Raw genomic sequence first — 24,754 nt, 5'->3', positions numbered from 1 at the left:
TATATACGTTGTAAAGCCTTGCTGTAAGAGTAGAGTCTGTTACAACCTCCCTATTGAATGCCAATACGTTCAAAATAACATCAGCCCAATGAGTGTTATAGTGTTTCCATAGCTCTAAGAACCAAATGGCTGTACTATTTTCTTATTTCCATCATTTCAACAGGCTAGGGTTAGAGAGGTAATGCTAGACTGGGCTGTAACTTGTCCTGTGACTGACACACAGACGACCCGGGCACACAGCATGGAAAAGCACAGGGGTTTTTCCTCAGACAGCGACCATGCCCTGGCGCACACAGAGAGAATTCCCAGACGTGCCGCATCACTCCAACTAATTACCAGCTCATCACAGCATGTGGAAACCTCAAAGCAATGGAGCTGAGACATCTACCCTCGTACAGGCCTAAAGCGTTCCAGCAGAATCTCAACCAATGTGAGTTATTACGGGGACCTGTTAATGTGAACCATTACTCTACGCCCTATTGTAAGTAAACTTGCAGATTAATGAGCTGAGACATGGGTTTGAGCAGGAAATCCCTAAGTCTGGTTCTCACCACCTCAAAAATGCACACAGAGACACAGTTATTTGCAGCAGGGCTAAGAAAAACATACTTTATATTACTATTGAGTAAGTACTATTGAGTGTTCTGCATCATGAAAATCATACCACAGCTAGTACAGAAAAGCAACTTAACAACACTAAGCAACTCTACAGCACCCACCTGGAATATCAACTGCCTACAATACCACAGCTACTATCAAGTTATATCATAATTGAAAAGGGAATTGATTATGCTGTGCCATTCCAGTTGGGTGGGTGTGTAATTGCTAGTGGGAATAGAGAGCAGGGACGGCAATAAGTAGTGTTTGCAGAACACACTATGGACGGACAGGGTGGAAACACATGAGAAGTAACAAGCGTCATCACAACAGTGCAGAGCCGTAGGCAAAATGATGAAAACATTGTGCCAGACAGAGCTTGCACAGCCACCCACCCTCCAAGCACAACTCCAGTATGTCAACTCCCAGCTCAGTGCACATAAACAAACACTCTCAGCCTGCTACATTCTGCCGGGACGCCTCCAGATCCAAGGCTGGGTACAGTCTTTAACCTATGTCTGATTACCTGATTACAACAATGATGCTTTATAAGATTGTGTTTCCTCAGAGTAAACATAAATAACTGGAGGAACTCACCTCTGTCTCAGAAATAAAGGCTGGCATGAGTTGCATAAAATGTGGAGGCAAAGGTGAATTCCCACCCCGGAGGCCAAGTCTGGAGCACATTTAATCTCGCTTCACTGATGAAAAGCACTGCTGTCTCCATAGTGGCTTCTGCTCCCCAGGCCACCTAGCTAGGCGGTTTATGAGGTTACTATGGAAACGCCGATCTTCTCAGCACTCTGATTGAGTTTGATACGGGCACCAGAGAAGTTATAAAAGAAAGATATGTTCTCAAACTAGTAGTTCTCAAACTGCCAGTTCTACATGAGCCTCAAATCAATATACATGAAGCAAAAACACACCTCTCACAGAAGTATGTCTATACGATCTACTCTCTTTAGTACCATAACCAAAGCAAAACCACTTTACTGGTCTGTACAAGGACAAATAACAGCTACAAAATATACGTATACATAAAAGAAGCATGCTTCAGTTTAAAAGTCTGTTATCAGTTATTATTTATAATCAATAATAACCAATATACGCCCTATGATGGACTGGAGCCACATCCAGGGTGTGTTTTTGCCTTGTGCCCAATGATTCCAGTTTCCAGATCCTGAACATGATGTGGTTACAGAACATGAACAAATGCATCTGAAGTCCTCTCAGTATTGAATGACCACTTTAAATTCTCTAAATTCTCTGTTTTTTCAGTCATTTTTATGTGTATTCAGAGCTATGTTCTTCAGTCTGAGGACAATGAATAAAGTTTCCAAACTCAATTATTTAATAAAAAAAAATGAAATAAAATTATATTTTAATAAAAATATTGGATTATTTGGGTATTATAAAGTTGCAGAGGTCAAGCATGATTCATGATATGGATCTTTTTTTAAACTAATTTGGGTTAATTCTGTTTAAAAACAGTGATTCCAAACTTTTGAAGGGCAGTGGAAATACTAAGCATGTTTGGAAACTAAAAAATGGGAGGGAGGGGAGCAAAAGAGGGACTGTAGACAGAAAAATGTCTCAATCCATGTCTGCGTCTACTGAAAGGCGGGGCCTCTGGAAAACAGACCCCTTGTGTTCCTTCATTCACACAGACACAACAGGCAGAGCTCTGAAAGGGCGGAAAGAAAGACAGAGAGAAACCCACAAAGGAAAAAAAAAAGAACAGTCTCAGAATGGCTGATTTCCTCTTGTATGCCATGTGCAGGCAGGTTTGCTGCTCCTTATGGAATGCCTGCAGTGTAAGCACATGTAGAAACGTCCAGGGCCCCTGAGAGACACTGGCAGTAGCCACACAGCTAGAAAACCTTTAGCCAGGTTTCAAAACATCATTCTGGATCTTACAAAAGCCACAGCATACTTTACCATTGTCTGTTAAAAGCCTGGAGTATTTGTTTATCTCCGACAACGTACGTAAACACATCGCCCAAACAATGAAGCTGGACTCCTCTGTTACTGTAATTGTTTCCGGCTATCGAGACAATGCAGGCATTCGGCCCATTTGTGTGTGTGATTGTGGAACAGTGCATGCTCTAGGGAAGCTGCTGAACAGCAGGAGGCCAGGCTCTCCTAACCCCCAGCTTTGCATAAGACCATAAAGTGGAAGGATTTCACCCACGTTCACTTCAGCTCTGAGCCCTGCCAGACATTCAGCCGACAGCAATCCAGCACCCCAAGCTTGGCACAAAGGTCAGGCCCCCAAAACAGGGTGCCAAGAACCCCGATGGCCTTGCAGAATGTACACACTGAGATGCTAAGCTCCTGGGAACTTAGAGACATGGCCCATTCAGCCTGCCTTATACATTCAGCCACACAAAGCAGCCCCTCACCCCAGACACAGCGCTGGGGTGGGATCGGCACACAAACAGCCCCCTCAGACCTCCACTAGAGCTGCTTTCAAGTTAGGGTTCAGTTTGTCAAATCAATTAGATCTGACACACAGATTGACACTTTACTCAACATTAAAACATTTTGGAAATGCTAACAGATGCTTGGCTTTAAAGCAATGATTAACAGATAGATTGTGGCTTTGTCCAGTCAGTCATAGTCACATTAATCAATAAGCTTTATGGCCAAAAGTTTGTGGATGCTGGTTCAACCAACGCTTCTTCAAAAACCAACGGTATTAATGGATAGTTTGTCTTTCTTTTCCAAAGCAACAGTATCCATTAATTCGGCAAGCTTTTGCAGTGGATATTGGAAAACTTTTGTGAGGAATTAATGGCATTTATCTACAAGAACAACGTTGAGGAACTGAAGATGGATGATAAGTTTTGAATCAGAAAAGCCACTTCAGTTCCTCCCAAAGGTGCTGAATAAAGTGTCATCCCTCCAGAGAACACCAACACTCCATAGCTCAATGCAGGCTTTAAACCTCCCTAGGCCATATTCAGCATTGAACATGGTGACTTTATACTTGTAGGCAGTGGCAACAGAGCATCCCATTTCTTTTCTTTGGATATTATACAGGCTGTATTGGAACAGCCAAACTTGTGTCTCCACCTTGAGTGTAACTTGAAGTAGCACAATATAAGAGGTGTCTACAAACATTTGGACAAATGCATATTTTTTAAAAAGCCTCATACAGCTATATATCCAGTGACAGAGCTCTTAAGAACTCACAGCACATCACTACAAGCTTCCAAAATGAATATATGTTTAAGTCTGTATTAATCAAAGTGTGAACCCACTATAAAAACAATGTGCAAAACCACTGGCACTTTAACATATGTACTGTAGACAACACTGGAGAGTTCATCAACCACAGAAATGCAGCCCATCATCCAGCTGTACAATACGAAAACACATGCTGCTGTTTGTTTTCTCTTTTATTAAAACATTTAATCTAAAAAGTAAGAAAAGGGATGTCAAAACCACAATCTCTTCTTTTTTAACATTAAAAGCTCTTTGTGAATTGTAGAACATCAGTGCCTCTCTGAGGTTGCAGGGAGGGCAGTGCTGTTCAGACACAGGACGTCTGGAAAATGTCTGTCTATCAAAGGCCAAGATCGAGCCACCTGCCTCCCACCTCACAGGCTGAGAGTCAGGCCATGAAGGCCAGGGTCATCACCTCTGGTCTGTCACCCTCACATTCATAATGGAGCAGAGGAGGACTCCTCCAATAGACTCCAACCACCAAAGTGCACTTTTATTATCCTCCCAACACCACTGGAGAGGCTGCTGGCTCTTAGATGTGGTGACAATAGAATAACAATGAATCCAGACAGGTGTCTATGTGTGTGTGTGTGAGACAGAGCACATGAAGCTGTTGTAATGCCACCTGGTGACCCTTTTGATGGCTCGCTTTGAACTCAAGCAAAAAAGTTTCTTGACAAACCCATATAAAGCAATCTGTTATTGAAAAAGATACTGCAGATGGAGCTGAGGATGCACTGATGGATTTTAATGCTGTCGATGACATTATATCAGTAACTGTTAATCTATTGTGGATGTGTGTGTGCATTTAGTGAATGTTATAATTCTAGAAATACTAGCTGTCTTATATTCCTCAGACTTTAATGATCAAAGGATTATTATAGCTTATGTTAATTAGAAATTAGTTTAATGAAAAACTGCAATTGCCCTGTGTCTGTGTGGGTTTCCTCCGGGTGACTGTCTGTGAGGAGTGTGGTGTGTTCTCTCTGTGTCTGCGTGGGTTTCCTCTGGGTGACTCTCTGTGAGGAGTATGGTGTGTTCTCTCTGTGTACGCGTGGGTTTCCTCCGGGTGACTGTCTGTGAGGAGTGTGGTGTGTTCTCTCTGTGTCTGCGTGGGTTTCCTCCGGGTGACTGTCTGTGAGGAGTGTGGTGCGTTCTCTCTGTGTACGCGTGGGTTTCCTCTGGGTGCTCCGGTTTCCTCCCACAGTCCAAAAACACACGTTGGTAGGTGGATTGGCGACTCAAAAGTGTCCGTAGGTGTGAGAGTGTGAGTGAATGTGTCTGTGCTGCCCTGTGAAGGACTGGCGCCCCCTCCAGGGTGTATTCCTGCCTTGCGGCCAATGATTCCAGGTAGGCTCTGGACACTCTGCGACCCTGAACTGGATAAGGGTTACAGACAATAAAATGAAATGAAGAGTCCACCGTGTCCCTGCTGCTGGATTCTGTCATTTCTCCTTCAAAAATTGGCTAAAGGGAAGTAACCTCAGCCAGAAGCATTTTATACTTTTTCAGACATCATCTATGATATTTCAGATGCATATATTGGCATCCCCCTTCATATGAGCCTCAGTTGTATGTTTTTAGAAGTCTCTCTTATATTTCTGATTACTTTGATATGTGATGTTCCTGTTATTAAACCTTTTTATTTCTGGATTTTGGACAATGGATTTATCTTCCTTGAAGTTCCCTACCTTATGTTTGTCTACCTGTCTTTTGAGCCACGCCTTTCCTGACACTCACTGGGAGCTAACTCTCAAACTGCTCAACGGATACATCCAGCTAATTCATTCATTATACGTTTCCAAATTATATCGTTTATTTATCTAAAATATGTTGTTCACTGTTTCGGAGCGCAGGGCTATATAAGGCTGTGGTGTGATATACAGATATACCCCACTTGAGAAATGAGCTGAGACACCAGAGGATTACTTGAAATAAGAAGACTGTTGTTGGTTTAGTTTCTGCCTGCTATAAACTCTCTCCACAGCAGTAACTTCACAGCAGAAGGAAAACAATATGTTATTTCAATTTTATGGCAACCTCATGGGTGATCTCTGTGTACTAAACAAGATATGGCTTGACATGTTGGGTTTGGAAGAGCTCTAGGGTTCCGCACAGAGCCCAGATCTCTACCACATTAAACACCTCTGAGATAACTGGAGCACTGATGCCAAACGTGGGCATTCTTCTCCAACATCAATGCCTGATCTCACAAATGATCTAATGGATTCTATGAGCACGGATTTCTACAAACATACTGCAAAAGGCCTTGCCAAAAACTGGAGGCTGTAAAAGCCATACATCAGGGGCCAACTTCAAGTTAACGCAAATGTGAGATGTCAGGTGTCCGCATACTATTTAAAAGGAAATGAATATATGATGGTGTTGCCAATGATTTTACTGTTAGAAATATAAAACACAAGTATCAATGAATCCATCTAGTTTGGAAACTGTAAATATGAGGGTCCATGTATCAGTTTAATTTCACTAGTGAACAATATACTGTGCACGGCTATGTTTGTGTGCCTATTACAAATAGCAGTTTCATCTCCTGGCCGATGAATAAAGGAGCAAAACCAATGTCAAGCAAAACAAACTGATGTCTGATGTGTGTGTCCAAGCAGTAAAATGAGCTTGTGTCCTGCATGCCTTCTCCTATAGCTCACTTCCATTTAACTAATGAAAAGCACACATGCCAGTCTCTCTCTCTCTCTCTTTCTCTCTCTCTCTCATGAAGTAGGGGTTACTCCCTTTGGGGACTCTCTCTTTCTATCATCCTGTCCCTGCAGTGCTGTGCGACCCAGGCTCGGCACAGAGCCAAGAGCACTACTACACACACGAAGGGGAGGAGAGTGAACCCTTATGCATGAGACGAGATGGAGTAGGGAGTAGCCCCTCACACAGAGGGGAGGGAGCAGGGCTGAGAACATGCACGTGTTCATGGGCCTCTGAGCAAGTGAGATTTATCAAAAACACACCTTTATACTATGTAGATTAAAAAAAAACTGGCCTTAGAGCAGGATCTTGCACGGTGATCTGAAAGTAAATCTGATCTAAAAGATCTATATCTGTTGTAATCTGGGAGATGTTTAATGGACCAGTATTGGCTCTATTAGGCTCTTGTGCTAATTGTGTTCTTTACACCGTGGCACATTTAACTATTATCTACATCTTGCAGCAGTGACACGTATTTTCAGAACTCAATATATAGTTTAAAATATAAAGAGAATCTCCCTTCAAGACGAAAAATAGGACATACCAGCGAGGCAAAAAGCAAGCAAGCAAGTCACAGGAGCGCCTCAGAGAAGCACAGAGTGAGCAAGTCAAAGAAGGTCTGTTTGGAATATAAGCTATCATGCTTGCAATCGTCAGATGAACTTACTTGGGGAAATGAGACACAACACAACGCATGTGACATAATGTTCTTCCACATGATTTGTGCAATTACTTGCTTCCACTAGAGTGGATGCCAAATCCCAAACTTGCATAGTGCAGCTTTAAAAAAGATCAGTTCATAAAAGCGGTCCAAGTAACAAATTCAGATTCTACTGAAGCATTTTAATGTAATTGAATTATCCCCATTGGGAAAAAAGTATAACAGTTCTCTGAACTACAAACTGAATCTTGTAAGTGCAGCATCCCAGAATGCTTTCAGCTCAGAACCTGGACTTTTGCAAGATACAGAGACCAGAGCTTGTCCAGAGCAAAGCTGAAATACAGGATCTCAAAGGCAAGAGTAAGTCTGTGGAGGTGCAGCTCCTCATGAAGTCTGTGGCTGAAGAACAGAACAGCTCCCAGCAATGATAGGCCTGTTTCCCCCACTCTCACACATTCCTGCTGCATAAAGTCACAGAGTCAAACTGTTTTCCTTCTGCCCAGGGAGAGAGGGAGAGAGGGAGAGAGAGAGAGATCTGGTGCTGGTTTCCCCTAAGCGCCATCATCACTCACTAAGATGCGAGTGATACTTGCTTTAGCATCACTGTAACCACTTCATGTGTCACATTTCTTCAATCACACTTTGACGAGATCAGACCCAGGCAGCAGAAACACTCCAACTCAGGAAGGCAATCTGCACTCGTAAACAGAAAATCTCAGTGCTTTCACACACATTTTCTTGCCTCACACAAATACGCTAACTCAAATCCCTCATAAATCTCTTAACACCCAAAACACTCACTAATGTACTTACCCCCTCCACCTACCATATAGGTGCACTTATAGCAGTTCTACAGTTACAAACTGTAGTTCATTTTTTGCTCTGCATACTTAGCTAGTCCCCTTTCACCCTGTATTTTTAACGCTCAGGACTCAGGTATGAGTCTATCATATAGAAGGTATTATTTGGTATTATTCACAGTGCCGCTGTGACACTGATGTGGTGGTGGCATGCAGCACTGATGTCTGATCCATTACAGTGAAAAATTTGGCCATTTTTGAAACTTATAGTTGCTTTGCTGTTATTTAATTATCTATCTATCTATCTATCTATCTATCTATCTATCTATCAATCAATTTAGGGCGGCATGGTGGCGCAACATGGAAAGTCACTGTCACACAGCTTCATGGTCCTGTGGTTGTGGGCTGTGAAGAGTTTATGTTCTCTCTGTGTCTGTGAGGGTTTCCTCTGGATACTGCAATTTCCTCCCACAGGCCAAAAACACGCCAGCAGGTGTCCGTAGGTGTGACTGACTGACTGACTGTGTGTGTGTGTGTGTGTGTGTGTGTGTGTGTGTGTGTGTTTGTGTATGTATGTGTGTGTGTGTGTGTGTGTGTGTGTGTGTGTGTGTGTTGCCCAGTGATTCCAGGTGAGCTCCAGACCGACCACAACCCCGAACAGGGTGAATCAGTTACAGAAAATGCATGAATTAATTTATTTATTTGAGTACACCAAATATTTTTTGCTAAAAACTGAAACTTAACAAAAAGCCAATCTTCACAGGCATATCCTACACCTTCAATATGTTACAAGACTTGTTGCAGGGTTTGTGCCTCTGTTTACAAATAAATTACACAGCTTTAATATAAGAATTTTACCACACTGCAAGTTCCCAAACATTCTGTGTCTGTTTTTCTTACTATTAGTATGTGCCATTAATTGTACCACAGCAAAAGAACAACAAAAAATGTGACTTGTGGTAATAAAAATACAGAAGATCAGAGACCCAATCATATCAGAGTAGATTGAAAGTCTCAGCAGGAGTCTACATTTATCTGAACAATAACCTTTTTTACAGAAATGATTTAAGATGTTGGTTACATTTACAGGGCTGGAATATTTCAGACCTTTGATAAAACAACGTGTTATGTTCTGTTGTTTGTCCTGATGTCTGACCCCTAATGCCCATCTCTTGGTGGACCATTTTATTGATGCTCCCACTGTGCTTACAAGCTGTGAGAAGATAAATGTGATTGGCTGAGCAGATTTTAATGAATTGAGTCAAGTGGTGGTGATTGAGCCGCTTGCTGAGGCTGGTTTATGAATTCTGAGCCCCACATAAGTCACTCGTGTAGCTGACTTATATGAAGACACACATGGGCTGAAACCCACAGACATTCATTAAACAGCAGATGTTTAATATCACACCGTCATTCTCAGCTTGTAAAACGTAACATTTTCTCCAACACAGAGATGTCTAAGAGCTTTTATTGAAGGAGCTGAACTAATGAGCCATGACATGGCCCTCTTTTGTGACCTGGCCTGAGGCCATGCAGTCAAAACCTCAGGTTTGGCTCGGTTTATTAGGAAGCACAAGCTTAGCAGATAAAGCTACTGGTCTGATACAGACAAATATGAACAGGAAATTAAATAAGAAAAGAGACAAACTACATGGCAAAGGTTTTTGGCACACCGGCAAAACATTTCATTTCTTCTGAAATTAAAGATCTGTGATGGATTTGTGCCTCGTTTGGGGCGTGCTCCCCTCTTGCGCCCAGTGATTCCAGGCAAGCTCCACTGTCACCTTGAACTGGATAAGTGGATACAGACTATGAATGAATGAATGAATGAATGAACGAACAGGTGGGTTGATTAAATTATGGTGTTAATACAGAGTTTTCCCATGTTTCATGCATCAGTGGATACTCTTCTGAGAAAGCTTTACTAGAAAAGACATGTTTGTGAGGATTTGACTGTAGAAGAAGAGTAGAAGAGAATCCCTTCTTTGCCACAGTATCTGCCTCAAACCCTCCAAGTAGGTTTTGTCCTAGACTCTCTCTCTGGTAACTTTCACCACTTAATGTGGCCAAGAACCACCTACTAACGCAAGAAAACGAATTGGACTGACACACAAATGGACCAATCACAAGTCTGCTGTTTTGGCATGATGCATGAAGGCAATCCTTCAGGTTGGACCAGTAGCAGAGCCTGTACAAAACGATACATGGAAGTGTGTATATGCACATGTGCAGATAGCCAATCAGAATACAACTGGCAGAATCCTGATAGTGAGGCCAGATTAGTTCATTGACCTTATGAGATTCTAGGTCAACTTGTGGCTGAAGCATATGTGACTGAGACTAGTTTTGCCCTTGATCAGGGGTCACCAACAGGCTGACAGCGGTCTGGGTTCAGACCCAGAAGCTGTCCTCTCCAGACATGAACCGATGACTGATAAACTATTGATAACTATTCAATTTTGTTTATTTCTTCTGGTGTACATTTTCTAGCAATTATGTTACAGTTTTAGTGGTCCAGGAATCTTACAGACCAAACCTATGCATTGTACATGACCCGTGACACTACTTAACCAATCAGATCTGTACATTATAATGACTGTTGCGACTTGACTGAATGACACACACAGGGCAGGGGTCCAGACAACACTGTTCTGGGGCTGATAAGCTCTTTTGGGACACTTTGTTATAACAGTGTTGTGTGCGAGTTCTTATAATGCTCAAAAGTGTTTATGCCCCGCCTTTCAGTGAAATAAGCCAATCAGCTTGCTGGTTATGTGACTGTAATATGGAAAAGCAGCAAAATCAACCAAAACTACCAAGACAAGTCATTAGGAACTTTAATTAATGTCCATTTTTTTTTCAAAAGCACTGTTTTATTTTAAAATTTTACTTGAAATGAGAAAACATTGTATTTACATTATATGTAATGTATCATTCTTCCAACTCCATCTGAAAAATGACAAATATTGCTAAAATATACAGTAATACCTTGACTTATGAATTTAATTTGTTCTGTGACAGAGCTCCGAACTCAATTTGTTCGTATATTAAATAAATTTTCCCCATTATAATTAATTGAAATGCTATTAATCCATTACTTTATAAGTAACAAATAAGGTATAAAAATAATAATAAATAATAAAACAGATTGTAAAAAAATAAACTGGTTCTATTAAGTATATTTACCTTGAAGATTTAGATGAAGATGCTGGTGAAGGAAATTGATGGATGAAGTTGGGGTGAGTTTTTATTTTCATGCTCTAACTTATCTGACTAAATGCTACAATGCTACAAAAATCAGCCATATGACAGAGATACTTGCATGGCAAGATAACCACATGAACTGAATGCTTCATAAAGCAAAAACATTGTCAGAGCGACGGCTCGTATCTCTGAAAATTCATACGTTGATTCACTCATAAGATTTCACCATATTGACTTTTACCTACAATTATTTACAGTAATATTATAACATTACTATAATCTGTTTTGAAATTCAATTGTTGTTAACTACACAACATTTTTATATAACTACTAGGCTATACTAGAACATAGTGCAAATGATGATGCTCTAGATCTTTGGCTTGAGGAAATTTTCTGGACCATAATGAATTTTAATTCAATTCCCCTGCTCTATATGTTGCAACTATCTCCTTACCATCTCTCTCCCTCTCACCGTTTCTTATTTCTTTTTCACTGTCTTTTCCAAAGTCTGTCTTACTCCCTTATCTGTCATGTGTCTGTCGTTTTTTTAACCATCATCGCTCTCTTTCTCCTTCTCCCTGACCAGCTCTTACACTGTCCTTGCCTTCTAAGTCTCTGCTGTCCTTCCTACCCCACACCCCCTTCTCTCCTTTTCCTCTCTCTCTCTCTCTCTCTCTCTCTCTCTCTCTCTCTCTCTCTCTCTCATTCTACATATGGTGACCCATACTGCACAGTCTGGCAATATGGGGACTTGCTGCTCCTCTGTGCTTTGATGCATCTGCTGAAATGGGAGGTGTGGCACTGTGCAGTGAAGGGTGTAGAGAGACCCCCTCAAATTACTTGCCCCTAGTTCTTACTAACCACCCATAATCCACACTCACTGTGTGTGAGGTTCCCAAAGAACCCCCTCTCCCCAGTAAAAAACCTCCACTTCCCTGAACCTGGACCTCAGTCTGGCCTGAGAAGAACTAACCTCCCTCAAAAAAAAAAAGAAACCCCCATCAACCGCTCTGTTTTCTTTCACAAGGCTGCTATTCTTCCAGGCACAAAACATTACCCAGCAGGGGCACCTGACCCCTGACCTCACCGTCCCTCTCCTTCCACCTCTCCGACCTCACATCCACTTGGACACACTGAAAACGTCTGACCTCTTTTTTCGTTTCTTCCTCCCTTCCTTCCCCTCTCTCCCACTCTCTCTTTCCCCCTCTCACCTATCCATCTAGCCATCCACCCATTTATCTATCTATCTTTCTACTTCTCTCATGAGGAGGGAAAACCTACATGAATGTTCTGAAATGAGATCTTGGGCCCTGACCCAATGGGGGATTTGATTCACTCCAGGGGAGAGGGAAGGCTATTAGGGAAGCATTCAGGGGTGATAATCAATTGATTTGTGACAGAACACAATGAGATGGTGTCCGTGAAAAAGTGTACATAAGGCAGAATATATCCATGCCATTCAGATTTGTTTAAACACAGCCAGTAAGCTGCCTTTATTCATTAAATTATTAACTGAGCAGTCTGCAGTTTTATGACAGTTAATCAAGTAACACAAGTTTTAAAAACAGATCAAACAAGAAAATGTATTTAGTTGAACAATATCAAAGTCTATATGGGATGGTGCAAAAGCCACACAGCAAATTCTCCATGGGTAAATAAAAATTATTAGTGTTAGCTTAACACTGAGAATGTTAAATTATTACACTAACAGTAAATTTGCTATGCAGAGACCACCCCTTTTATTAATTCATTTTCAGGGATGATTCACTAAGCAAAAGTCATTCATGATGAAAAGGTTCAAGTTCCTGTACAAATAAGAATATTCTTTTATAATCCACTGAGTTTAAGATTATCCTTATTAGCTGAAAATAATTTAACACATCAAGCAGCATTCAAACTAATAATTTCCAAGTTGAAGAGTTCACTGGAGCTTTATTTAAAGCTTTCAAAACTCAGAGAGATTACAAACCATACCTTAAAATAGCAAAAGGAAAATGTTTATGCATGTGTATGCACAAATGCCATACGTATGCTATTGCTCTTTTGTGTGGATTTGCCCCAGTACACCCTGGGGCTGCTGTACAAAGCTTTTGTCCTTCCGCCAATATAGCTGAGATTCATATCTTCTGTCACTGAGCCTGGCATAAGCAGTCCTGCCAACTCATCTAAAAGAGAAAAGTATGTAACAGTACACTACAGATACCTAGGAATGTATACTCATGCAGGAACACAAGCAGAACAATCCTGTACACCTTTTAACATCAACAGCTTCCGCTTTTAAAATCCAAACCAATACACTGGCGCCTTCAGAACAGCACTTTTCCTCAGTCAAACACTGACCATACATTCAGCATTTCAAACAAAAGACAAAAGAAGGGGGTAAAAAAAACAGCCCATCCTCCATCTGAATCTAATTAGGTGTTATCTGGCCCAGTCCAAACTCAGCATTGCCTAAACATTTAGAATATTGGCACTAAAGCAAGGAACGCAAGGCAGAGGATTTATTATGATGAATGTGTTTACTCTGCACATGCATTTTATGGACCACCTACCGCTCTACTGCTCCATCTCCCAGAACTCCCTACAGGTCCTCTCCATCAGTCTATCCCCAGTGGTCAGCACAACAATTCCCATTCAGTCTTTAAGTATGGCACATTGGTTATTATGTTCTGATACTGTGAATGATTATGTGATATGCACCATATAAAAAAAAGGTTGCACCTATATGAGCTTTTATTAAATCCCCTACTAAATTCACAGGCATTAATATGGAGTTGGTTCCCTCTTTGCAGCTGTAACGGCAGGTTTGGATCTCTGTAGATACTGAGTCAGCAGAGCACTGTCAACCTTTACGCACCATGCGCTTCAGCTTTTTGTCCTGTCAATTTGTGGCTGAGTTGCTGTGGTTCCTACATGCTTCCTATTCTCAATAATACCACTGACAGCTGATCATGGAATATCTAATTGAACTGTTGTAATTGTGGCATCCTATCACACCACAATCAAATTTAGTGTGGTCTTTGAAATGATTCATTCTTTCCAAAAGAAATTTCACACCAGACTGCATGGCTAGGTGCTTGATGTATACACCTGTAGTAATAGTACTGAATGATTAGGTCTGGCACATTCATTTTGTCCATATAGTTTACTTAGTTTTGACTTGATTCACAAAGTTTCAATAGTACATGTTCTTAAAGAATGGTATTGTTCAGGTTATTTTATTAATCAAACTGCAAACTATATAAACTTTCTCACAGGTTCAATGTGGGTCATAATATTGAGTTGTATACTTCAAATATGATTTACATCAAATATGATGACTTAAAACTTTTCATCTTCTACAGCTAAGAAAATATCAAGCTCCATGCATGATTCAGATCTAAAAAAAATAAATTACTATCCTTTCAGTTCAAGAAAACTTCTCAACATTATGGGTCTGAAATGATATATAGCTGTGACTGAGAAAAGGAAATGGACAAAGAAGCATATCTGGAAATTAAGCAAATTAAATGCTGTCTTTCTTAAAAAGATTTAATGTCCGAGCTAATATATTAGCATACAATTCTGAGTTGCAAAAGGCTTTCCAATAACTATTCACACTGTAAAGGCTCTGGAGCCCACCAAGCCATGACAAAGCCTTGTCATGATGAGCTATGTGCACATATGTGAAAAATACAGGAATTCTGTAAACTGTCCTTAATGATCCTGCAAAGATTTACTTCAGGAGAACAAGATGTTTAAACCTGACTGCGCTGAAATGTGAAATAAATTACTGGAACAAGCACAGCATACAAACACCATACAAGTTGTATTTTTCTTATGTTTATGTTTTTGGCCCAGCAATTTTTTATTTTTTTTGCTAAGCTTTTCAGCCCAAGACCACTCATGGCACAATACATCAACCTTCTCCCTTCTATTCATCATTACGTTCTCATTCCAGAACTCCCAACATATCCAGCATGCTGCATTCTGTACACCCTTAAATCCTCTGTCAAGCAAAAACTCTCACTCTATCATTTACATGCTGTAGCTGCAAGCCAGGCATAAATCCGTCCTCCGTGAATCAGCCAAGAAAGTAGAGGAGAGCAGCTCCCATAGTGTCTCCAATAAAGCCCCAGTCACAAGCTTAACGCACACACTCCTTCCCACACCGAGAATAGCCGCTTACGCCAAGTTTAAGTACCGTTGGGCTATGGGCTGTTTAGAGGGAAATGTACAGACCAGAGGGACTGTAGATAGTGCATATGAATATGTTGGTATGAGAGTGGAGTTTATTCCCTGGACTGAAACACACTAGGCCTGTTTCCCAGACAGATTACCTCACACCATAAAACAAAGAAACAGTCCCACAGTAAGTGTCAAATCCAGCAGTATGTGCAACAGACCAATGATGGTCCAAATGGTTTTCATTTAACTTTAAGTGGTAAATGTTATTACACATTGTCTGAGTGGCCTTTATGATCCAAAACAAATCATCCAGCATCAGTACCTGACTTCTCGCAGTTGAATGCCAACAAATCCCCACAGAATTGTTCTAATTTATGGGTTACGCTTTCCTGAACCTGTAGGAACTGATACTTCAGGACAGGACTGATAAACTCTCTATAAATATTCTTCATTTCAGACGGAATGTTAGATGAATAGAAATGAGTAGCCTCAAGTATTTGGCCACAGTGTATATGCATTTTTACAAAGGTTAACTTTCATGTGTTCACACTCAAACAAGGAGTTTGTGCCACAGTAGAAGACAGCTAATCACGACAGGCTTTAACAATAGCAGAAACAATATGAGTAACAGGATATGAAGTAAAATAAATAAAATGTATTACATTTTATTTTTCTATATAACCATCCTTAATTCTAAGCACTTGTTGTAGCTAGCCCATTCCCTGAAAAATCACATTTGGTTTTTCAGAAAACCCCTTTTCACAGAGACCTTTCTTCAAACTAGGGAACAAATTAAAAATCCCTCCAGGCTGTAGGGTGTAGGACTAATGCCCTGGATCCACAGTCACCCCCAGGACGATGCTCTATTTTCATCAAAATAATGCTGTTATTCATAATAGTTTAGTTGTAACAATACGAATGTTTTAAATGCGCTGTTTTATTTCTACACCCTCAGAAAGTGTCACTTCCTAGAACAATTACAAAATTACCTGCAGGATTAGTTGATTATATCCATACAGAGAACATACAGAATGCCCCTCATATGAACCTTTTAAAAATAAAAGTGCTATGGGTCAAACAGGGTGCTATGGGTCAGGCCCTTCAGATACAAAAGCTCTGCAACCTGCTGCATCCATTCTTCAAGGAGATGAGTCTGGGTCCATCCACACTATATTTGCCCTCTACGTATGGAAAGGAGGGCTGGAATGTGACCCCTCCATTCACCGGGCTCATGCGAAGCAGTCACCTGCTTTTCATTTAGTAAAGAAATGCTCTCAGGGCATTCCAATTTCTCTCTCTACACCGCACCCCCCCCACACACACCCCCTTCCCTCTGATCCCACATGTATTTAAGGTGCATTTCCTTCAGAGGGAGTGGATCCTGGGAAGGAAATTACCCAGTCATCTATAAGTCCACAGAAAAATCCTGCACTTTTCATAGTCTATTGGGAGCAGTAATGGGGAGATTTGGCTGGTATGTCCATCCCTTTGGAGCCAGAGATTTAACACACCCCCCCAGAGCGGATCAGCAGCACGTTCAAAGTGAGAGCTTTGTGTTTATAAACAAAAAATAAATCTATACTAAAGAAGTCCATAGCTATAAAACCAAATGCAAATGCAGTTTCAGCAACATTTCTGATCGTTCCTGTTTTTGTTCCCTCACATCCAGTGGCAAGCAACAAAAAAAAGATCTTTTCAAAGGAAAAAACTCTTCAAGCACAATCCATACAACTATGACCACAGACAAAAAAGCAGCATAGATCAGAATCAAAGACTGACTAAGCAGGTTTATGCTGATCTAGTGTTGGTTTAGCTACTCACCCAGTCATCATCACACCAGCTTTCAAAATAAAACAGATACTGGGTTTGCTATCGGTCAACATATCAGCTTCTCTTACTACTAACTACTGGAGCTGGTCTACGTTTTCATTTTTCTAGTTGAGAAGGCAACTTACTCTTGGTCTTTTCATTAGTCTATGTAAGATAAGTTAGCTATTAGATGCTTGGTTTTCATTACTACCTGTGCTTTGTAGTGTAAATTCATACTTTGTAAAATAAGCTTTGAGGAAAAGGGAAAAAAGTCACTTTATAGCAGTGAAACAAAAGAGTAATGATTAGATCAAGAAAGGCATTCCAGATGTATTACATTACAATAATGGTATTTCATGGCACATGCATGGTTTAGAAGAACCATGTCCAAAGGCTTAATCATGGCCATGTAAGGCAGTCCATAAAAAAGATACACATATTACCTCTATGGACCCCTAAAATCTTGGCTAAGGTGCATGCTTTTTGGAGTCAATCAGAATGGATGTTTATCAAAACCAAATACAGCTCTCTTTCTCTAGCCTTGGTGACACAGAGGCCCAAGAAAATAAATAGTGCAATGTTGTGCAATGAAGGATAATTAAGGCATGCCTATAAAAACAAGTATCTAAGAAGGTTTCTCACCATTTTGCAATTCACTGCCAGTGCTTTAGGTGCTGTTAGAAAAATAAATAAAACTACATTGCTTGCTTTCAGCATGACCTTATATGTCCAATGCTACAGCAGGTTTAAAAAGGCCTCATGATCTCAATAAAGAAACACCATCCAGTAGTCAAACATCTTCTGCACTAGACCAGGACTCATGAACTTAAAAATCATGAGCTCTATTTCACCTAGAATCATCATTTTTCCTTAGTCGATGACACATTCACTAAATCACAAGTAACACCTGGAGAACATGGTCAAATGTTCACCCCGTTCTATGAACAAGGTCAATAAACACGCAAGAACCAAAGTAGGACTTCAACCACACACTGACATTTATCACAGAGGAAGAAAAAGCAAATGCCAAAAGTTCCTGGGAAGAGGAACTAAATTAAGTGGTGAGCTTGATGTGGGTTTGAAGTGGAGACTACAGCACATGTCCAAATAAACTCCCTCTCCCACTAAAGCTATATACTGTGACCAAAGTCGGAAGATAAAAAAACAAAAAGAGAATTCAGGTTCAACATACCTGAGCAGCTGTTTCTGATTTAGAGTGGGATATGTGGTTCAATGTCAGTTAGTCCTAAAGAGTGCCAACTCTATGGGAGCTTGGGCTAATGGAATATTAGCATAATCATATTACTGATCAGTGCAGTGATGCCAGAAAGTTACTGAGAGATTGCACTATTTAGAGAGAAATGAGGCCAAAAATGTTGACTGAATAATCTGAAGCTGTCAACATTCATCTGCAAGCAAAGATTTCCAGGGACATATTTAAAGAACCCACCAGATTTTTTTTTCCCTTTTAATATTTTTAAAATGTGTATATTGTAGTGTGTATACACTCAAATACGTCTCATGAATGAAATAAGCAGTCAAGGCCATGGCTGAGCATGTCAGCTTTGAAACCGTACTGTTCGAAACAATGCAGCCAGGAACTAACTTCTTGGAACCTGCAGAGTGGGGCTTTCACGCTACAAGAAATCTACAGGAGTGTACATTTCCATCTAAGCCCCTTTAAAAAAAAGGGCTTTTTTTGTTTTTGTTTTCTTGGAAATAACTTCTAAAAATGTCATTCTGGTGAACAGAGACGAGTTATAAGGGGGTTAGTCAATGTTTAAACTAAACGTACATTCCTTAAAATCCAGGTGAATGTACAATTCAGTTTCCCTCTCTCATACGTACATTAAACACTGCTTTCAAAGCAGTCCCAAACAATGTATAGTTTTCAACAATAAGCCTCCAAGATTGTAAGCTCATATAATCAGACATCTTTGTAAAATATGGTGTAGCTGCAGTGTGGAAAGGTTTATAACGTTGTGGTCTGTGTCTCACATTACAGCAAAAACCGAACATGTCCATGTAAGGAAAATATCCTTCATAATGCTGTTAAGAAAAATTTTTTAACCAAAATAAGCATCGAGAAAACTTACACTGCTGGAAGCATGTCCATATCTAGTAGACACAAAAAAAAAAAAAAAAAATCAGGGAGTGGTGTACTTTTTTTTTTTTTTTTTAGATCTTTTAGACACAATGTGCAGGCGTACATCTGGTCCCATGTCAAATTAAATATTACATTGTGCAGTAGGGGCAATGCGACTATATTTAGTTTTATCATGATCAATGACATCACATCAGCCTATCATAGATAGCACATGGTTTCATTAGAGAAAGACTTGTGTAATGTAAATCGCTGAATAGAAGACCCAGTTGGTTTTTGTGGGGGTTACGTTTTGTGTATATCAACTCTAAATTAAGATTTATGATTCATTTTGTATCATGAAAATGTGTTTGAGCATCATGACATTATAATTTTGCCATCTCACATATCCCCTTCTTATAAATTCTCTAGTAATAATGTGCAGATCATTTGTAGACACCTATGAGTGCTTGTTGCTACTTTAATGTGCACCCACAGTTAATGGAGAGAGCTCAAACTGTCAGTTTGTATCATATCCTGGGAAAAGTACTGCTAACAGAACTGAAATGCTCCTAAGCAGCTACACAAGACCTTAACATCACTATACTCAATACCAAGCATGGGATAGAAGGATATGAACTGGTAAGCAGCTGTGGAGTAATGTAACTGAATTATCTGGATTATGGAGCAATGCAATGGAGTGACACGATACGGAACGATAACTTCACAAAAGTGTAAATTCTGCAGAAGGCAATTAAAGTAGAAAACACAGAGGACAATAGCCAAGTGGGAAGAAATAGTTCCAAATCATATCTCCTAAACTAAAGTTGAAACGTCAGCCATGAGAAAAAACAAGAGAGCACTCTTTCAAGGGGGCCTCCCTCTCTCAAAAAATGTCATGTAGGAGGTCGCACTTAGGGGCCTGGATACCCCATACCTTCCAAAGGTAATTACAAACAGATTTCAGCACCTCATCTATTCTTTGCTTAAGTTACTGAGAGTGGTCATTTCTCTCCCACACCTTGTGTCAATCAAAGATCTGTCCCATTATCCAGACAGTTGCATAGAGGGCCTGTAGGCCTGCATCTGCCAATGTATTCAGCTCACTTTAAAGTGTGGCCTTCAGCCCCAGTGGACGTCCCATTTCTGGAAACTCAAGGTAAGCACATGGCTGTTCTATCCATTCCAACAAAAGGATACTGTTCTTTTTTTTTTTTTTTGTGGGAGAAATTTACATTTCCCTAAACAATTTGGCCACACCTTTTTAAGCTTTTGTGACAGCAGTAGGTTCACACAAGCTATTTCATGCTTTGTTTATTTAAAATAAAATGCTCGATATAAAAAAGCCTTTCTTTCTTATGAATAAAACACTAAAATCACATCAAATAACACCCCCAACAAAGAGAAAACAAGCCAGCAGCGGAGAATAATAATCTTGGGTTCAGCAATGATGAACACCATATGATGCACATCCAGGCATCCCCTATAAGCCCCAGGAATCACTGCCAAGACTTTAATGAACATCTGATGAGTGACAGGAACTGCTTAAGAAGAGCATAAGATGCATCTCATAGCCTCTGAACTGCCTCTGCTCCTCAGCCAACAAACACTAAGCCTGCACAGTCCTGGAGACACTGTACGCTTGTCTAACACTGGGTGAGGCATCCTAAACAAACGTTCACATTCCTAAACACATAATGAAATAAGGACCTGGTAGAAATACAGCATTCGTTAATGGAAGGTAGCTTGTCAAGTCAAATTATTTGTTTTTTATTTATAAGTGAAATTATCCTCGACAGAGATCAAACTAAGATTTAACATGTGGGGAAAATGGTCAGCTTTCACAAGACATTTTTATTGTAATTTATTTTGGTGAAATTTGCACAACATTGAACATTAAGGGGGCAGCACAGTGGTGCAGCAGGTAGTTTCGCAGTCACACAGCTCAAGGGACATGAAGGTTGTGGGTTCAAGTCCCGCTCTGGGTGACTGTCTGTGAGGAGTTTGGTGTGTTCTCCCAGTGTCCACGTGGGTTTCCTCCAGGTGCTCCACTTTCCCTCCCACAGTCCAAAAACACATGCTGGTAGGTCGATTGGCCACTCAGAAGTTTCCATAAGTGTGTATCACCCTGTGAAGGACTGGCACCCCCTCCAGGGTGTGTCCCTGCCTTGTGCCCAGTGATTCCGGGTAGGCTCCAGACCCACCACAACACTAAACTGGATAAGCGGTTACAGATAATGAATGAATGAATGAATGAATGAATATTGAGAATAATTTCTGTATTCTGCTATTAAAATCTGAAATAATTCTGAGAGTAAAGTTTGAAAATTCTGAGAAATAGTCCCTGAGTTTAAAGGGTTAACATCCATGTGCAAAAGACAGCAAAACAAAAATTAGGAGTGTGAGGGAGAGACAGTGAGAGGAGACTGGGGAAGGTCAGAGAGGGGGGAAAAGGGGGAGCAGGGAGTGAAGTATGACAGACCTTAGGCAATAAGAAGAGGAGATGGCTGGTCAGTAAACAGGACGGGACAGGCGAGGGTATTCTCTGAGAGGGTCTGAGAGGGTTTGTAAAATTTTTGCCCCTGTGCTGAAGTGTCTGGGGGCCAGGTGCCCAGTGAAGCGTGTAGAGGACCACACCTCACTGGGGGGCATTTTGTGGAAGTCTGAGTGGGACTAGCATCATAAATCACCTGGCTAGAGTTAAACAGCCTTTTATGTTGACAGATGAAGTGGAAGAGCTCCCTGTGGACTGTAACTCAGAGTTTCACTTTTCATTGTGCAATCTGATACAACACTTTATACATTTGTTACAGGCAAAGCCCATCAGATCTGTACCACTATAATATATTTGCAATGTGCTGCACTTTGTTATATTATATTGCATTGCATGCTGCTATATTAGATCTAGTTTTCCATTCTTCTATTGTTTTATCAGTTTGCTGCTCATAGATAAATTAAAGTTTTTCTGCAAGCACTGTCCGAATTAATCCGCCAAAGGTACCCTCTAGTGCTAACATCATTAATATTTCTGGCATCACTAGTGTGTTTTGCTTAATTTAGAGCGGGTTTTATCAAGAGGATCATCAATGGGATTCTTACATTCTACAAGCTGTACTTGAGCAAGATTTCACTCCCAGTCATAGCAACATACTGAATGAGAAGCTGGGTTTAGGCTTGAACTATGGCTGTTTAAGTGTATCCAACTAGGAAAATGTGTTTAAAATATTAATGGCATGTAAACATTTTCCGTATTAACGTTTTCACAGGGATAATTAGACACCTGCAATGATAGATGAGTTAATAAATGTACTTTATTTGTCCAAAAGAACAGCAGATGCATGCAACTTGTATTTAGTATTGTGCACAGACATAGGTTCTAGTTTCATCCAATTCTTTGATCACACATTTGACCAACATGGTGATTCTGATCTACACAAATACACACACAGTATACACACACACACACACAGTTGCTAACATACTAGCTATCCAAAACCAGATGTTACAAATACAATGAGCCAGAGGCTGAAAAATGAGTGAATACATCTGATGGAAGGAATTAACATTAAACAGAAATATATTAAGGTGAAAGTCTTCAAAGGTCTGAGATTCATTAGCCAGAGGGCTGAAAGTGAAAAACAGTTTCCACAGACATATAATCAGCAAATCACACATAATTCGGTTATACCTACGATCCCTTATCCTTGACAATGTGCTGACTGCCTGATCTGGACTGATCTGGATAATGACAGACAACCGCATGTTAACTTTAGGCAGGGGAAGTCTATCACTCCACAAGTGGAAATGCTCTGGGCCAATCTCAGCATGAATTTCCACCCAGCCTTTGCAGCAGGGTCCCTGGGCTGCAGACCAAAACCAAAACAAAGCAGTGCTGCAGTGACCCTGAGCCTGCATGTTTACTCTAGACTGATTTAGTGTAGGTTAATGGACATTGATCATCCCATTAAGCTCTTTGACCTCTTGACAACTTGGGGATTGAGTAGTGCGTCAATATTTGCTTTGGTCCAGTGGCAAAAAGCCTATCTGTAAGTAACAGCTTGTCTCAGAGATCTCTGTGATGTAAGAGCTGTATACAGCGTGCTTGAGCCTGGAGATTTTATCACTGACCTCACAATTGGTAATGACACAAGCTGTCCTCTACCTGGTCAGGACATTTTACCTGCAAAACAAAAGTGTTAAAACACCTGCACGTTTTTGTAACATGCGCAGTTTTCCACTCGTTGGGTACTTTTCACCGACATCTAAATGACCTGAGAGACTTTTCCTGTCTTTCTCACCCAAGAGCCTCAGATAGCTCATGTATTATTCAGAATGTTTTGAGGAAATGCGTTCTCAAATGTTCCTCTACCTACAGGATGCAGTTCTAACTATTTCTACTCTATTATGTAAGCAACCTCTTATATGTTCTCCTCCGTCTCTTCCAGGTACGAAGGCACTTTACATTCACTGTTGTCTTTCATCGCCAGGCAGTCAAATCCAACACTTGCCAGATACAGTCTTCAGGTTGGCCAGGGATTTCCTTCAATACCCTGTTAGCATATAAATCACATCTGTTTTATTTCGCATGTCTGTTTCCTGCATCTCCTCGATTCTGTATGATCACATCTGCAGCTGCATGCCCCAAGTCCTTTCATTCCTTACTCATCCTGCCCGGCAGGTTCTCACACTGCTTGAGGCAGCATAGGTTTAGCAGCCTAACCCCTTAATCACAGCCCCCAAGGGGGAGTACTGAAAATACTCTGTTTCTCTATCCAGTCAATCAGTGACAGGACACTGGGCTTTTAGATGGGATTTGGGATCTTTCTCCACTCCATTCTCAAAAGGAGAATGCTAATTAAAAGAGCAGGGGTCAGGCGAGATCACCATGGCCCATCAGACCATAGAGAATGAGAGAGAGAGAGATACAGAGAGACACAGAGAGAGAGAGAGAGAGAGAGAGAAGGAGGGAAGCGAAAGAAACCATACCACAGGGGATGTGAGTAACCCAGTGAAAGTAGTTGTGCAGAACTTTTGCTTCAAACCAGTGCACATTATGAAACTCATTCATCTTGCTTAAGCAAATGTTGTTCAGCATTACCGGTTCATTAACATTAGTTACAAAGTAGCATTACTAGAAATATTAGTTATGTGAGTGTAAGAATGCAGTATTATAACATGATGTTGAAATTATCCTGGAAATCTGCCCCCCCATCTGGAGTTTTAACATTTGGCTTACCCAGAACATGCAGGACAGGCAGACCCAGGTGCGCGCTCGGCCAGCCAACGCTGCCGGCAAGCTGAGGGACACGGAAGGCATCATGAGATCACACTGACCCACTCCTGATCAGGAGCAGGATTCTGGACTACTCCGCTGAAACCTGGCTCAAGAATTCCCCACTATTCCACAGGAGCAAGCAGAGAATCCCAGACCAATCCACAAATTACAGCTCTTCTGTGCCTCAAATCCATGACACGATGTGGAGAGCATGA

The 24,754-nt window shown here is 40.8% G+C and overlaps 1 protein-coding gene across 3 annotated transcripts in view; it reads right to left on the bottom strand.

Annotated features, from left to right (window-relative positions):
- The window catches only part of tns1b (tensin 1b), a 185,431-nt gene that overhangs the window by 147,647 nt on the left and 13,030 nt on the right, over positions 1–24,754 (bottom strand). Inside the window, exon 1 of one of the 3 annotated variants that reach the window (XM_066685866.1) lies at positions 24,501–24,712. The exons of the other annotated variants lie outside the window; for them this stretch is intronic. Coding sequence (XP_066541963.1) covers positions 24,501–24,584 — 84 coding nt within the window. The 5' untranslated portion in view covers positions 24,585–24,712. Of the gene's footprint in view, positions 1–24,500; positions 24,713–24,754 lie in introns of those variants that run through there. 3 annotated transcript variants of the gene reach the window in all.

This window comes from Hoplias malabaricus, chromosome 12 (assembly GCF_029633855.1).
Source record: "Hoplias malabaricus isolate fHopMal1 chromosome 12, fHopMal1.hap1, whole genome shotgun sequence".
NCBI lineage: Eukaryota > Metazoa > Chordata > Actinopteri > Characiformes > Erythrinidae > Hoplias > Hoplias malabaricus.
This window is presented reverse-complemented; position numbering and strand designations above follow the sequence as displayed.